This window comes from Hylobates moloch, unplaced genomic scaffold, assembly GCF_009828535.3.
Source record: "Hylobates moloch isolate HMO894 unplaced genomic scaffold, HMol_V3 SCAFFOLD_8, whole genome shotgun sequence".
NCBI lineage: Eukaryota > Metazoa > Chordata > Mammalia > Primates > Hylobatidae > Hylobates > Hylobates moloch.
This window is the reverse complement of record NW_026652283.1, coordinates 73,711,389-73,728,617: the sequence shown is the minus strand read 5'-3', so window position 1 is coordinate 73,728,617 and position 17,229 is coordinate 73,711,389. Positions and strand designations below refer to the sequence as shown.

Below are 17,229 nucleotides of genomic sequence, written 5' to 3'. Positions count from 1 at the left end.
AAACTCTTAGAACTTTCCTTTGCCCACCTCTTCCATGCATGTTTGAGGCAGGCTTCACAAGTTTGCTTTTTAATGCTATAAAACGCTTTCTTCTCATTTCATATTACTTTAGGTCAATTTCCACTTTTATTAGCTTTTCTCTGTGAGTAAATGTGACATTTCTCTTACTATTTTCCCTAGATAGGGAGAGAATTGCTCCCATAGACATCCAGAACTTCTCTGATTTCCCCACTTCCTCATACTGACAAGCTTTCCTATGGAATGACTTTGCATCTGGAAGTGTTAATTCCAGTGCCGTTTTCCCCTTTGCCAAGAAAAGGGAGAAGAGATGAGATACTTCTGTATTAACATGAAGCAGGTTTTACTGGCAGCAAATGGATCCAGGAGGCATTACATCTTTACTATGTAGAAAGGTGTTGTACCTGAAAACCACCATCCTGTGAACTGCCCCCTCAGTACCAATAAAAGCAAACTGACCCATTAGTGGGACGCGTAACAGGTTCAACTAAGAAGTAAAACACAACAATGAAACTCACCCACAGGCAAAACGTACCAGCTCTTGGTTAAACTTCACCTGAAGCACTACCTGCCATGCTATTTGAAGGCAAGACCCGGGGAAAGACATACACGCTAAGTTATCCCAAAGAATTGTCCCACACCTGTTGATTCTCCAGCACTGTGTAATTTCATGCTTGTCCCAGAATAAAGAACTATACATTGAATACTTTCTGATCAGAAAAAAATCACCATGGCACACAATCTACCATATTCCTTGTTCCAAATAAAATGTCATATGCAATGTTGTCAAGTTTAATACCATATTCCATGTAACCATATGTATATTCAACTCCAGGGAGTTTGTGACTTGGTGTTAAACAGCCTGCAGTATATAGGAGAGGTGTAATTCCCAACAGCAAAAGTTGCTAGACTGCAGTATTCCATTTATAACCATGTGGTAATTACATATGTCACTATTCAATCGTAATGCAGATAGGACGTAAATAAAGGGTGGGTTCTTAATAGCTAAAGATCAGCTTTTAAAACACAAAACCCTCTGATAAATACAATGTGTATAATTTCTAATGCAAAGCCTCATAGAAGTATAATTTTTAAAAGGCAACAGATAAAATGTCACTAATAAGACCTGCTAATATGAATATTTCTATTCTAATTCATTTAAAGAGTTACAGTTACCCATTCACCATTACTATGCCTTGATCCTTGTGTTTTCTTCAGAACTGCCATAGAAGAGATAGCACAATCCATTAAACGGGCTTCTTAGAGATGATACTTTCAGCTCCATGAAGATACATATTTTATTTTCCTTATTCCTTGCCAAACATTTGACACAACCAGAAGGACGTGAAAGTCACACCACACTGGCATATCTGGTAAAAGCAAGCAGTCGGCTGAAAACCACGACTGGAGAATTGCGACAATTTCTGAGTCCACAATCATGCCTTAAAAAGTGTGTATAAATCCTAGTAAGGGCACAGTTTACATCTTAAATAACATAGAAACATTTGAATCGTGCTAAACCCAGCCCCAACAAGGCAGAGCAGTAATGTGGTTGTGGGGTGGGGAGGTGAGGTAGGATGGGGGTGCTCTTGGGAAGGGTCAGGGCACGCGGACATTCTGCGCTCACAGAACACAGTAGCAAACACAGGGCACAATTCACAAACATCAGCGAGCACAATTGAGCACGCACACAATACAACACTAGAATGCAATTTTTTAAGAAAAATGATATAAAAGATGGTTTCTCACCCCTCAAAACAAAACTGGAACTTTGGTTTACAGGCCCGGCTATGCCCATATGCCCTCCTCGTCATCCTGCGGCCGGCCCGAGGTGGGGAGGTGCACAGAGAGGAGGGGAGCACCAGAATGAAAGAAGAGAAGGTTAGTTACACCGAGATGCACTGGAAAGGCACACTAATCTTCACTTTGTTTTTTAATCTTCAAGACTGAGGAAAAAAATCCATAGTAACTTCAATTCCACATCACCGACTTGTCAAATACATACCGAGTTTTGTATCTATGGCAACCCACACACAAAAACATTCCACCCACCCAGCTCTGAGTCTGTGTCCAGATTGGATTAGAAGATTAAAATTAGTCTACATTAGCAGATGATTTTTTTTTTGGAAAGCATGCAATCTGAATTGCATATGCCTAAGGAGTAGATTAAATCTTTTAAGTAAGCAGAGAATTAATTATAGTAATCAAATACCCTTAATTTCTCTTAAGCTTAAAGTATCAATAAAGGCTGAAGAAGAATTAAAAAAAAACACACACACACAACTCCATCTACTTGGGTGGAACAAACTTTTTCAGCATGCGATAATTCATATTGGTTATTCCACAAAGGCTCAAACATGCTGCGATCTTAGTTGACAGATTCTATTTTGCTCTCAGCATGAAAGAGGATGCACTCGCGATGGTATGATTATACAGTTGCATGGAATGATTATACATTTGCAATCAAATAAGTTTCAAAGAAAAGAGAGATAAACTTTCAATTCAGTAGAATGCTTGTAGAAAGAAAGTTTTGTTTAACTTAAAATTGTGTTCAATTATGGATAAACTGAAACTTCTTTGGTCGGAATTCTTGTTGAAAAGTGTTTCAAAAATAGCTCTGGTGACTTTCCTCACTTAGCGAAGTGGCTAATATATAGGGAAATGGAATCTTTGAAGACAGAAGTATATCCCCAAAGCAAAGTCCCTGTTTTGAACAATTCTCACAGTTTACTGCAAGGATTGAAACATACGCTGGTGTCACACATAGTTTGACAGCTGTGCCTTTTAACAGGTCTCCAATGAAGTCAGATTTTGCCATGATTTGCTCTTGTTTTGAAAATCAAGAATAGAAGAAAAAAAAAATCTGAAACATTTTCTCATTATTTGACTCCTTATTGGTTAAGTTGTTACACTATTAGGTTGAATCCTATGAAAATGCCAATATTTGGCCATTTTTACCTAGAAAAATAGCAGTTTCATACAGTTCTACCTAATCTGGCCAATAGGCCTAGTCATTTTTATCTACTCAAAGATTTATTTTTAACTGACTTTCAATACAGTTTATTTCCTTTGTATTTCTATGTATTTTATTGAAAAAAGTTTTCTGAGAAGAGATCCAGAGAGTTCATCATACTGCCAAAGGGATCCATGGCCCACAAAGGTTACAAATCCCTGACTGACTTGAGTCAATGGAATGATTTGCACAGAGTCTGAACTGGACAACTCAGTATGAATTTTCACTTGACAGCTTAGGTAGGAATATTCTGGCAAACAATAAAATACATTGATCATTTTAGCTGGGCCTTCTTATGTAAAAATTATCTGTGTTTATTTATTATTAAACAGTCTAATAATTGCTCCTGGCAAGAAACTTCCCTTTTCCCTATGCGACTTAGGAAAAATGTATTTTTACATTCATTTAACTTCCTCTCTGTCCCTGGAGAAAAGAAAATTTGATGTTCCTTTTCATCTTCATAAAGGAGGAAAGTTTACACCATGAGACCCTAGGGCATTCATAAATGGGTTTTAAGGGCCCTAGCAACCCCCTGAAATTCAATGAAGAATGTTGTTGAGTATGTGTGCAAATATATGTCTCTGGATGGAGGCCCTAGCTTTCATCATATGATTCTTGACCCCCAGAATCGCTGCTGTAGAAAAACTCCAAGCATAGAAGGATGCTATGATTTGCCAAAGTCACAAAGCAAAATAGGAGGCTTTCTCTAAAATACAGCCTACGGCTACTGCCGACTTCTTCCTAAATAGCTATAAAATAACTTGCAGAGCAGTTTATTTCATTTCACATTTAAAACCCAACATCATATATACATTCATTTTGTTCCAAATCCATTCCTATCAGGTTTTAATTTTTAAAAGAGAAGAAAGTAAGCAAAAAGAAAAGCCACTGCCACCAAAACCTACTACTATTTTCTTAACAGTGAAATGTGGTCTAATGCAAATCACTTTTAGCAAATTAAATATATTAAAAAGTGGTAATTAATTATGATTGAAACAGACAGGAGTTGTAGTTTGAAAGTACACGCTGCCAATATCACTACTACTGTTCCTCGTCCACCATAGGAATAAAAAGGGGCTCCCAGATGTCGAGGGTTATTAAAAACCAGATGTTCAGATCGACATCTTGTATGCTAGTGAATAAAGTAAAGAAATATGACAGTCCAATGTAAACTTTGCTAACATTTAATGTGGCAGAAATGTGGATAAATTCCTTTCATGAACTCTGAATATTATGCATTTTTAAAAGTTTTTAGTTTTTTAAGGTTTAAAGTTTTTAAAAGAAAATAGAGAAGTGGTGACTCTTTCTGGTCTCTCTAATCTTCAAAGCTTATACATGAATTGACCCTCATCGCCAAATGATCTGGGTCAGAGTGAGTGTCCGTTTGGGGAATAAAAAACAAAAATGCAGGAGCTAATCAGTGCGGGAGCTCCAAGTCTTTCCAAACATATGCAGCTGTTTCACTGCTGCGCTGCCTGCATCTCTGTATGAAAATATTAATTTGTTCAGCAAACTTACTGCACAGAAATGTGAATTTGGGGACCCAAAAATAAGAAACAGACAAGTATCACTTGATCCCTAACTTCATGCTAAGTTGTTGAGAAATACTTGGCATTTTAAAATGCATCTATCAGGCCTGGGAGAGTCTGTTTCCTTTCCTTGTTTTTCTGTTTACAAATCTACTTTGCAGTGGCTGTTCTGAATGCTGCTTGGTGTTTGATCCCTTGTGTGTCCTTTGTGAGTGATTGTTCTGCCACCAGTTGCCAAAATATCTGGATGGGAAGAAAGACTCTAGTCCATCAGTCATCTGCATGCTTTTGTTCATCTGGGGATGGGAACATCCAAGGTGGACTGAAGCCCAGAGAGCACAGTAATCACAAAACACAGCAAATTCTGAAGGGGAGGAGGTTTAACTATCAAATAACCTCAGGACACATCTACAGTTCCAGGGATGATGTGACAAACAAGGAGGTCTTGATGGAAATCCTGTAGTCCCAGATGCTGTGCCCTAATGGGATTCTCTAAATATTGAGATAAAACAAAATTCCTCACCGATGGGCTGCTCACAGCGGCTATGTTGATGACAAGCTCTAAAGGCAAAGGGACTGAGTCATTGTTGACAAGACAAGGGACTTGTTGTTGTGGGGGGGCATTTATTAGCTCCAGCAAAGAGGCTCTGAGAAGAAACTCTATAATCTGACATGATAAATGGCCCAGTGTAAACCTTTAATTGGTCTCTATTTTGAAGTATTAGGTATAGCCGCAGGCAAATCTGAGGCCACCACCGGATTTTGTCTTTTTTAAACACCTGAAATTCTCTTTGAGTTGATAGCTGGCTTTTTTTCTTGAAATCAAAGAATTAAGTTCCTAATGGGGATCTTACTGTCACACCTGTCCTAGAAAGGAAAGAGGGCTGGGCGTGGTGGCTCACACTTGTAATCCCAGCACTTTGGGAGGCCGAGGCGGGCGGATCACGAGGTCAGGAGATCGAGACCACGGTGAAACCCCGTCTCTACTAAAAATACAAAAAAAATTAGCCGGGCGTGGTGGCGGGCGCCTGTAGTCCCAGCTACTCGGAGAGGCTGAGGCAGGAGAATGGCGTGAACCCGGGAGGCGGAGCTTGCGGTGAGCCGAAATTGCGCCACTGCACTCCAGCCTTTGGGAGGCCGCGACGGGCGGATCACGAGGTCAGGAGATCGAGACCACGGTGAAACCCCGTCTCTACTAAAAATACAAAAAAAATTAGCCGGGCGTGGTGGCGGGCGCCTGTAGTCCCAGCTACTCGGAGAGGCTGAGGCAGGAGAATGGCGTGAACCCGGGAGGCGGAGCTTGCGGTGAGCCGAAATTGCGCCACTGCACTCCAGCCTAGGCAACAGAGCGAGACTCTGTCTCAAAAAAAAAAAAAAAAAAGAAAGGAAAGAGAGTAGAACCAGGGAAGTATCACTTTCAAATAGCCTACTGCCTTTGTGGGAACTCAGCCAAGGCCTCTGCCAGGAAGGTCCACCTGGCTTCTTTGCTGGACGGGGTGCAAGGAGATGATCCTGGTTATAACTAGGTCTGGTGTGGGCAGTTTTCAGACTCGCCTCCACCCCTAATTCATTCATGGCTTCTCTAAAACTTCTGAAACTTCCAGCCCCAGGACTTTGCAAAGTTTGACTGCACAAGTCATGAAAGCAAGATCACAGTGTGGAATTTATGATGTGCCCTGAGCCTGGGCTCAACCAAAGCAGATCCTGTTAGCATTTCCAACTGCAGGCTTGGCCAGAGCCGGGAAAAACAGACACATCTGTAAAGGAAAACAATAGGCTTAGGCATGAGCCTGCAAAAGTGGGGCACCGAGCCTCATCAGGGTACTAGTAGGTTTTGTGCTAAGGTCAAGTCCAAACCTTCCCTCTGGAGACCATTCATTCTGTCTTTTATCTCTCCTGCTTCCTGGAATGCTTAGTCCATGGATGAATGTCTCTGTTCAGGTGATGGGGTCAGGTATGGCTATAAACTCTTACATGACTTGTATTTATTATAATCTCTGGGGCCCATTTGCAGGTAAGATCCCCCGCCAAAACAGGAAAGTCCTAGCCAGGTTCAGAAATCTGCTTCCTGCTCTTTTAAAAATAAACGTTAGCTTACTTCTGAGCTGGGATAGGAAAGAGCCAGTATGTATTTGCACCTCCTGCAGATTAGAAAGAGTGCTGATGGCTTCTGTGTTTCCTCTCTGAGGCTCACCAAGGCCCAGTGACTCAGGTGTCAGGAGGTTCTTTGTGCAGATATGGAAAGGAAGGCTCAGGCAGGGAGGTCAGGTAGCTCACCAAAGGACACCTGGCCAGGAGCTGGGGAGCCAGGGTCAAATTCCAGTCTGTCTAACCACAAAAGTACACCCTTCCGACTGCACCATATGAGCCGAGAAGCCACAAAAAGAAGAGTTCACTTTGACCGCGGAAGACATTTGTTGGTTCTGCTTAGCTCAGCTCTAGAGTACGTTGAACTTGGTCCTGCCTTCTTTCCAAGCTGTTGAAGACCCTGGTTGGAACTAGAAGCTATAACTTAGTTGGGTCCCTCTGGCTCTTGGAAGAAAGGGGTCTTCACATGCAAGTGGAAGCTATTTACGTGGACATGTCAGCAGCACCCCAACACGTTTTAAGATCTCTGAGGGGAAAGGCAGCACCTTTACTTCCTTCATACTGTGCCACGATTCTCAGATGTGGGAACTTAGATATTTCTAAATGAGTAATTATGGAAGGCTCAGTTCTCACTGTTTTGAATGACTGGATTCCTCTGAAGGAATATGCTTCCTGGATTCCCAGAGTTCCTTACGATTGCCAAGATTGTGTTGACTTGTGTCTTCTCAGAATGACTCTTCCCCTCTTCTATTGCACGAGCCACATCTCTGGTTTACTCTTCTACACCCCAGTGGTGAAAGCAGAACTTCGTTGGCTGAGGGGGAACACAGTAGGAGATGTCCATATTTTAAAAGACACACTGGGGTGTCTCTCAAGGGAGAGGCAGAGACTGGAGAATCTGTGCAGCCTGGATTGGTTCTTCTCAGCAAGTTCACCTCACTAGGACACGCTGAGGCAGGGCAGCCACCTGAGACCACTTTGCCAAGCCATCGAGAACGTTATAGAAGTTTGGGTGGCCTTTTCCTCCACTTCTAATATAACATCTTTAAGTGCTTCCTCAATTTTTTTTTGCATCGTCATTATAGGGCAAATTGAAGAAACTAGTTTTCTATTTCTTTCAAGCAAAAGTAGCTGTGAGAAACTAGTCTTTGGTGCACTGTGCCAGTTCACTCAGCTCAAGGACATCAGATACCCAGCTGAAGATGAGAATGGTCGAAGCCTCTATGTCGGCCAACAATATCGTTGGGAAGCTTAAAATCAACATCTGCTAAAAGCGGAACCATTGCCAGATAACCATAAAAAAGGGTGGGAGTGAAGACAGGCTTTATTTTCGCTCCTTCATCGATCAGTCATTAACACTTGGCTTTGTTAAACACAGTGAAAATTGTGTTTTTAACATGACTCTGGTTCTGCCATTTCCTTCATGGTAGGCAATCAAATTTCCTTTTGACTCTTCATTTCCTCAGCTGCTTAAAAGAGAAAATGAGGGGAGGCTGAGGCAGGAGAATCGCTTGAACCCAGGAGATGGAGGTTGCAGTGAGCCAAGATCGCGCCATTGCACTCACTCCAACCTGGGCAACAAGAGCAAGACTCCGTCTCAAAAAAAAAAAAAAAAAAAAAAAAAGAAAAGAAAAGAAAAGAAAATGGGACCACCATATCCTGGCACTGATGCTTCATAGGTTTGCTGTGCAAATTAAACCCAAGAATGTAAATTAAACCACTTTGTGGATGTTACAGACTTAGACCAATATAACTAGACATATCATCCCTGTTGGTAGCATTAACAGTTGATTACTAGTAAAACAAATTATTTGATATTACAGCAAAGCTGAAGGCAAAATGGTGTGTCTAAAAAGGATCTGATGGGGTACAAAATGATTCTTAAATATTTTACAGTCTCCGGGCTGTTCAAAATTGACATTATGAAGATCATTAATAGATGGATGCCCAAATCCAAATTTTTAAAGTGCTATTGGTCTGTAAGGTGGTTTTCTGCAATAACAGACTTTGTGAGTGTGTGCAGGGTATGTTTAAAGGATGTTTCCTACTCCCTTTCCTCTGCTGGTCCCTTATCTTTGGAGTGCTGCAAGTGCCTGGAGTGTTGTAAGTCAAACATGATCCCTATTACATCAGTTATAGAAAAAAAGAGAGGCAATGGTGTTTAGCAATATAAAATGGATTTCCCTGCTTCCCGACATTTCAAGGTTGGCCACCCCCTCTCAGTGGGGGAGCTAAAGTGCTGCCTCTTAGACAAATGCGACTGGATTAAAGCAGCAAGTTGAAAAGAAATCAACCCTCCAATGTTGCCAAGATGCGTTGCATCTGTAAGCTGGAGAGTGCAGGCTATGTCTGAAAAACCCCTGTTGACTCAAAGGATACTGCAACAAATCTCTTAATGTAACCCTAATACTGCAAACAAGGTGTAAAACCTAGACAAATCAGTAAAAGAAAAAAAAACACCGTACCCCAAATAGAGTAAGACTGAATGAAATCTTCAGCAGGCTCAAGCCTCCTTTAAGGAAAAATCCTTTTCTAACAGGAGGATCCTGACGCATTAAGCAGCTCTGAATTTTTCCCATACTCAGTGAAGACCCTACCTGGCAGGGCTTATTAAATCACGTCCTCATGTGCTTACATGCAGGGAATTAACATCACACCCAGATTAAAGGGCTTTGACAATAACCTGCTCATCTGCAAAGCCAGCTTCTCAACTGCTGCGTAACTCCGCCTCCCTTCCTCTCCTGTAGCTCTTAATGGTTGGGTGAGCATGTAACTGCTGGTAGAGGAAGGAGGCAGTTAAATACCTCCCACAACAACAGTTCAGACATTTGTCCCCATTTCCTTCTTTACCTGTGGCTTCACAGAGAGCCACCGCAGGGTTACTCTACAGCTTCTGCTCTTAAAAACAAGCAAACAAATAAACTGCCACTTTTATTTCCCAATGGTGGGAAATCACATATGCCGTCTGGCTCACTTTTTAGTAGTTTTGGGGATTTTTAGTAGTCTCTGAGGGATAAAGAAAAAAGAGACATCTGTGATATCTTTCTATTTCTTAACCTGCTAAACACAGTATCCTCCAACCTACTTGTGAGAAAAGAAGTACTGGGAAAGAGGCAAGTGGCTCTCAAGAGCTATTTCAAAATGCATGCCAGGATATCCTTGGCTGCAGTTCTGAAAGGACTGGCCCAGGAGTGGCAACAGTTAAAATTTCTGAACCCTTCTCCCATGCAATACACATCAGTACCAATAAGAGGTTTCTTCATGGGTTGTTGAATTTGAAGGCTTCATCCCCACATGAAACAAAACTCAAGGCTCCTTCCAAGAAGTGGGCCATGACATTAGATTTGCAATGCGAAAAAAAAAAAAAATATATATATATATATATATATATATATATATATATATATATACTGTCTCTTATCTGGGCAAGCTTTAGACATACTAGCTTGGTTGGAAACTGATATTAAAAGCCTAAAACATGTAACTTTTCTTATCAGGTTACTATCATGGGGAACTAAAGATTCCTGTTTTTTTGTATCTTCCATAACTATAGTTTAGTAAGCCCTGATATACGGTGTTAATTTTTCTTCAGTGGAGGAAACATGAAGATATATTTATGTGCACACATACATATATATGTATATATAATGTATATTCAAACATGCACTCAGAGGAAGTTAGGGAGAGAAGTTTCTAGCTAAACATGATCTTGTGAAATTCTTCCATATGTGGAAAAGTCGTCAGTTCATCTGACATAGAACAATACATACATATATACACACAGGATGCTATGTATACATTTATCCTACATTCATTTAACCTCAAAACATAAAATAAATTCTTTTTATTCCTCCCTAAGCAAAAGCTAGGAATAACAACTCTATATACAGAATTCATCTTCTGGGGGGCAACAGAGCAGGTTGGACCCCTTGCCTGTCTGTCGGAGTTCAAAGGGCTGCACTTTGACTAATCTGCTGGTGAAAGTGCAAGGGAAGCAGAGCATCAATCACAAAAGCTGGCCCTGCATTCAGAGAGGGGTTCAGTGGGAGTAGGGGATCCCACGGCCTCGAGCTGGTGCCCCAGGAGGGGCTGCTGTGACTGCTTCATTTTTCTGTTGGACTGTGAGGCCCCACCAACTTCTTGTGGACTAAACATAAAATGCAGAAGGACAAAAGCAGGTGGGTTTTATGAAAAAAGATCTAGGGCCAGGAAACACATGGGCCTGGAGCTGTCACCTGCCTCCAGCCACAACACCGATGAGGGCCTAATTGCACGGATGGCTGGAAATTCCCCTCTTTCAGGAATGCTCTTATAGGATGCTGACTAATTCTACCTGAGAGCAGTACCCAAGGTTCAGGTGTAAGCAGAATGGACAGAGGTAGGAGGGTGAGAGAGCAAAAGCCCTGCTTTTCTTTTCTGAGCCAACTCTACCTTATGGCTCTTTTGCCTGTAGAAAGAGGGGAGAAGGGACATATTTAGGGACCAGAAATCTCAAAACCAAGGCAGTGAGTGCTGCAGCCTCTCTGAAGCAGAGTATAGGTTCAGTACTGTAAGCATCTGCCTATATTCAAGAATCCAGAATCCAAACACAGAAAGGAAAAGCAGATTCCTATCAACCATTATAAATTGGGTCACTGGGATCATTTTACTATATCTTAAAATACAATCTATGTATCAGTTCTGTGACCACAGTTTGAAGAGAAGGCCAAATCTAGGCATGGGTTCTTTAGTAACCAAGAAATTTGATGGCTTATGGCAAAACAACATGTGTCCCAAGTAGAATTCTATGGGAATTTTCAGCAGAAAATGGAAGTGAATATTCAATGCTCTGAAATATGTCCAATGGTACAAACACGCACTTTGGCTGAGAGCCAACACTTGCTGGGACCACACAGTCATCAGGAGCAGCAGAGAAAGCACCAAGGATTACTATTTATATCTACAGACAGATTCTGGAAATTACCAAGTAGAGTGGATAATATTTAGGATTAGGGCAATCAATTTCCTAGAACAAGATCCATAGAATGGACAGACACTTTAAAGTTCAGAATGCAAAAGGGAAAACCTAGCTTCTACCACAGAAAAGTCACTCTCTGAAAGTACCCCTAGCACCCTGGCTGATCTGACAGCAGCCCTTAGCAGAATAAAGCATCCTCTGTTTTGCTCTGGGGGCATGGTTTGCTCCAGATCCTTGCATGTTCAGAGGCTCAGGGGAGAGTGAGCAAGGGAATGTGAGTCTTGGCAATCCACTCCCAAGAACCCTGTGACCCAGAGCAGTTCCCCTCCCTCTCTGGGCCAGTCTCTCCACTACTTGAGGATCTCATTCTGGTGATTCCATAGAAGCAGGAGAGTTTGCAATTGGCACAGGGACAGCAGGAATAGAGAAGAGTAAAAGGGAACAGGTAAAATGGGGGGGAAATGGAAGGAATAAAGTCACAAAACAGAAGAATGGAAATAAAGACAATGAAAGCTGGGGCAAATGGAAAGAGAATGGATGAGATTATATATTTTTTTTCTTTTTGAGATGAAGTTTCACTCTTGTTGCCCAGGCTGGAGTGCAATGGCACCATCTCAGCTCACTGCAACCTCCACCTCCCAGGTTCAAGTGATTCTCCTGCCTCAGCCTCCCAAAGAGCTGGGATTACAGGCACTCGCCACCACACCTGGCTAATTTTTGTATTTTTAGTAGAGATGGAGTTTCAGCACATTGGCCAGGCTAGTCTCGAACTCCTGACCTCAGGTGATCTGACTGCCTCAGCCTCCCAATGTGTTGGGATTACAGGTGTGAGCCACTGCGCCCGGCCAAGATGACATTTAATTCAATTTTGGAAAATAAACAAAATAGGATAAAATTTACTACAATTCCATGGGAAAGGGAAAAAGCATATTTGCACTCAAGAATAAGTGGATCCATCATAGTTGTGCAATCATAAATACACGTGGTTGCATAGATGTATCCAAGGGGTTTGCCACCAATGTACAGTACTCAGAGACTTAGGATTTCATCTGGGGCCTGTTGACTTTCAGTTTTGTGACTCTGGATCATTAACAACCTCTGAGTTTCTTTATTTATACAGTGGGGATATTTCCATCTGCCCTTCCTATTTCCCGAAGCTACTATGGGAGCAGTTCATTCAACAGACATTTACAGAATACCTCGTAAGGGCCAGACATGTGTGAACATGCGACAAAGAATCTGAATATAAAATGTGAAATTCAACCAAATTTTTCTGAAATTGATCACATAAGTATCATGTCTCCATGCTCCTAAACTCATAGCCCTCATTTAGAAGTAGGTTTTCTGTAAGTAAAATGTGAAATTTAAAATTTAAATACTATCAGAAAGTCTCAAAGGTGGTCAAAATCCCTTGAGCTCTCTAACACCTATGAGCGAGTATTTCCATTCAATGAAGGAGGAAGAGAAGAGAAGAGAAGAGTTTTCTCTTGGGCTTTCAAAAGTGGCCACCTATTCTGAGGTTTCCAGCCCCAAAATATTTAGGTTCTTTGCCATTTAGGCCCTTCCCAACTAGAATCAGAGTGGCAAGTGCTTTAACACACAGAAGTACATTTTGCACAAACAAGCAGTGAGATCCAGGTCCTTGAAGACCTAACAACCAACCCAAGACCCAGGAAGAGAAATGTGAGTCCTAGATGCACAAAGGGTAGCCTGCATGGTGCCTGGCATTTTAAGTTGGCTGGAGTGTGGACCTCATGCTGATGCTGTGCTTTTCTTATTCACCAGGTTAGTCTATACCTGGGAGCCGCTGGAATGGGCTTAATAAAATATGACTTTTACTGGGACAGTAAAACTGGTATGATGCCTAGAAAAAGGAAAGTAGAAAGACTTGGTATCATTGATATGTTTTAAGTCTGGGAAGGAGATGCTATTTAACGAAAATGACAGATGAAACTGATGACAGCAGGTACAGAGAACATTTAGGAAAAGCTGAATTTCTACTTGGCTTTGTGAAATCAATCTTGGTAACCTAAGAAAAATCTCTAATGTGTCTCCAGCATGTTTCATTTACTCTTTGGACTTTATTGTTTCTCAAAACACACCAGCAGCTTGTGTCATGGGAAATATTTGTTGTCTGCCCCCATGGCCACTTCTTGCTTTGAAGGATTTCCCAAGTCATTATTGGGATTTGTCTAGATATTCTACTCGGACATATTCAATGGCTGTGACCATCCTGGGGGTCACAGCCCACCAGCTATTAAATGCTGCTCTCTCAGGTAGGGGGCTAGATTGTTGAGCTGCCACATTGCACTGACTTCTCTTACATCTTCTCCAGATCTTCCCACCCCCTCAGTAATCCCTCAAGGGCTGCGTATTTATGACTATTCTTGATATCCTGGGTCCTCAACCTTAATGACTCCCTTAGTTTAGATCTACTGGGTTCTTGGTGAGATCACTCATTCTCAGATGTTATTGCCTTTAAGAAGGTATCCCAGGAAATGAAGGGAAGAGGCACTTCCATTTTCTGTTGTGCAAAGCAAGAAGCTGCCGGAAAATCCCACCTTCTGATAAAAAATACTGCTGGAAACCGGATCAGTCATGTTATAAAATGGGTAGTCTCTTTTTTCACCTGATACTCTGAGAACAATATTTTTCACAGCACAGATGTTACTTGAAAGAAAAAAGAAATCTACAGTCAAATAAGTCTGGGAAATACTGGATTAAATTAAATTGGGGAGCTTTCTTTCTTATATGACTTTTTAGATCCTTTGATCTGCTAATTGCCCCAGGACACTCGAAGATAGAGTTATAATATGGAGCACTTTCACAAAATTCTTTGCCCAGAGAATCTTTGTTTCAAGGCTTTCTTCATGGGACTAATGTTCTAAAAGTTACTTTGGGAAATGCTAGTCTAGACTTATAATACTTGGATTCAGTTTCTCTTAAGGAGCAAGAAAAATCATAGTGAAGGAGAAAGAAACACGGAAGAAATGGAAAAAGAATATAATTCTGTAAGTACCTGGCAATACCTTAATTGAATGACCTAAGGAAAAATGAGTTTTTCTGGAAAAGTAACAAGGCAACTGACTTTTCATATTTCTCCATTTTCATGTGTTCTGATCTCTTAATAAAGCTCAAGAGGCAATATCAACATTTTGTAGCCCTTCTTCCATAAGTCATCGTTGGTCAAGACTTTAAGGTCACAGGAAGGCCAGGGCTGGAAGATTCACAGAAAGGGAATCAGGAATCCCTGGAAGAGACCTTTCCCCCTTAAGTCAGGTAAGCTAACATGGGTACGTTATGAACATTTAGTTAAAATCTCATCCACATCACCCCATTATCAGGACTCTCATGCTTTCATATGGCTGTCATTTTTCTCCTAAGAAGAAACATATATTCATATGTACCCTGTATGTATTAGTGTATTTGGTCTACACAATTAGGTGTAGGGTTTGTAATCAATTGGGAAAGATAACTATTGATAACTATTATCCATTGATAACGATTTTATTCTGGGACTTAGATTTATAACAGTACACACACTGATACATTAGTTGTTGATTACCAAATCTCAAATCTTCAGTACAGGAGAGGGTATCATTCCACTAGACCTGGGATGCCCAGTCAAAAGGGGCATCCAGCTCAGGAGATACAGCCATCTCCAGCACTGGTGCCAACCCACTCTCACACTAGGGTTCCTTGCTTAATCTCTCCTTCTCTAATTAAAAAAGTCTAGCAAAGGAGACTTACTGACTTGATGACTTCAATTTAAAACCACAAAAATATCCTTGTGGTCAAGGGTATTTTACTTTCACAGCGAACCTCACTGCAGAATAAGTTTCTAAGGTATGGGCCCCTAATTAAGTTGGAGCTACCTTTTATCTGTCTTGTTCTGATTGACATGAACCAGAAAAGAATTGAACAAGACATCAGACGACCTGGATTCTTATTCTAGGACTAGACAGCAAATGCCTTGAAGACAGGGGTTCTGTCCATCATGCTCTTCCCCAAGTGCCACATAGTGGCTGCCATGGAATTAGGTTAGGAACTCAGAACAGGATTCCAGCCTATTCACCCACTTCCCGGGCCCCAGATTTCTCATCCAGAGAAGGCGATGAGGTTAACTGTCTCTATGTCCATGGGTTACTTAGAGTGTTTGCTGAGATGGTGGATGTGAAAGTGAAAGACCATCACCATCTTCCTAACAGTAGCAGTGAGAAACATGTGCCAAAGGTCTCAACAACATGGCTTAGCCAGACACTCTTCAAGGAATGCTGACTCTTCTGGGAAGGACACCACCCTATGACAAACTCTAGTGTCGGTGGACAAACATGAGAGTCAACCAAGTAGACAAGACACCTTAGTTTGTGATTACAGCTCTCTGGAAAAGTAGCAGGAGCCTAGCTTTTGTAAGAAATATCATTCACAAGGCAGAGAGATGTGCTCTAGTGCCTCATTCCCAGTAGAACATACGAGCATGTGTCTCTGTGATGAGACAAGCTGGTTTGTTATCTCAGCAGGTCCCTGTATGACCTACTCCCCTGACTTGGCTCCAAATCCTTCTTTCTACTCTTATGGTACTCTCTGTTTTTGTCTCTCTGTTGGGGTTTGAGTGGGGGAACTCAGGATGGTCTTCTAGCATGTGTGGCTCAGAATGAATGGCCAAAGTGGGGACTGCAGGCTCCCACCAATAAAACCTCGTACTCACCCTATCTGGGAGAATGCCAAGGAGAAAAGGGCAGGGACCAGGAATGAGAACGAGTTGGTTTAGTTAGCAGGATGCCAGGTCTACTGGGGCAGGCAAAGGTGGGGAGGTGGTAGTGGTGGCGGTGGTGATGGTGAAGGGTGATAATTGAATAAATAAAACCAAAACAAAACCAAAATACAGACATACAAGATAATGACATGAAATTGACACCTCTCTCCACATTTCAGATCTCCAAATCAAGAGCAATATTTTGGGAGCTAACATACGAAATCATGCCCTGTCTGTACTTGGCTTCAGAAATCTAGATTTTTTTCTGTGTGAACAGCTTCAGCAATGTTGGGGTCTCTGAGGGCAAACGCTTCCAGGTACAAAAGTCAGGTCAAGCTCAGGGGCTGGGGAGCCTCCTGGTGCTGGCTGCCTCACTGCACAGCTCCCAGGAGAACTTCTAATGCTGTGTTCTATATAAACAGCTCCCTCAGGACTTGTACTCCAGGTGAAATATCTTGGAAACTTCAAATCTTAACTTCTTTGGGATGCTAGCAACAGGAGGTGAAAAGGAAACAGAGCCACGTGAAAAGTTTTAGGAGCATCACAAGTACCTCCTCCCCCAGCAAACAATTAAACTGCCTCTTCACACAGGTAATTCTGACAAGCCCTCACCCTGCCATATCCAAAGGAATGCATACTTATCCAGATGGTTCTATTTTGTTACCTATTGCTCCTGTCTATAGAAATGTATCAGTTACACTAGGATCATCAAAAACGGGGGCAGGGGAGGCAGGAATCTTAGTACAACAAAGTAAGAAATATTGCTCATATTGACTATATTATCCTGCTAGTTTTGCATTTAATTTCCTAATTTCCATAAAATTCACCTTCAAGAGTTTTAATACTAAACACTGTAAATAGTTTTTGC

At 41.6% G+C, this 17,229-nt stretch overlaps 1 protein-coding gene across 8 annotated transcripts in view; it reads right to left on the bottom strand.

Moving 5' to 3' along the window:
* The window catches only part of ERC2 (ELKS/RAB6-interacting/CAST family member 2), a 901,662-nt gene that overhangs the window by 179,873 nt on the left and 704,560 nt on the right, over positions 1 to 17,229 (bottom strand). For 3 of the 8 annotated variants that reach the window (XR_009214386.1, XM_058441969.1, XM_058441968.1), the window contains exon 18: positions 1,768 to 1,833. The exons of the other annotated variants lie outside the window; for them this stretch is intronic. Coding sequence is in view for 2 of the 3 variants with exons in the window: in XM_058441969.1 (XP_058297952.1) it covers positions 1,807 to 1,833 (27 nt within the window). In the remaining variant the exon portion in view is untranslated. The remainder of the gene's footprint in view (positions 1 to 1,767; positions 1,834 to 17,229) is intronic. 8 annotated transcript variants of the gene reach the window in all.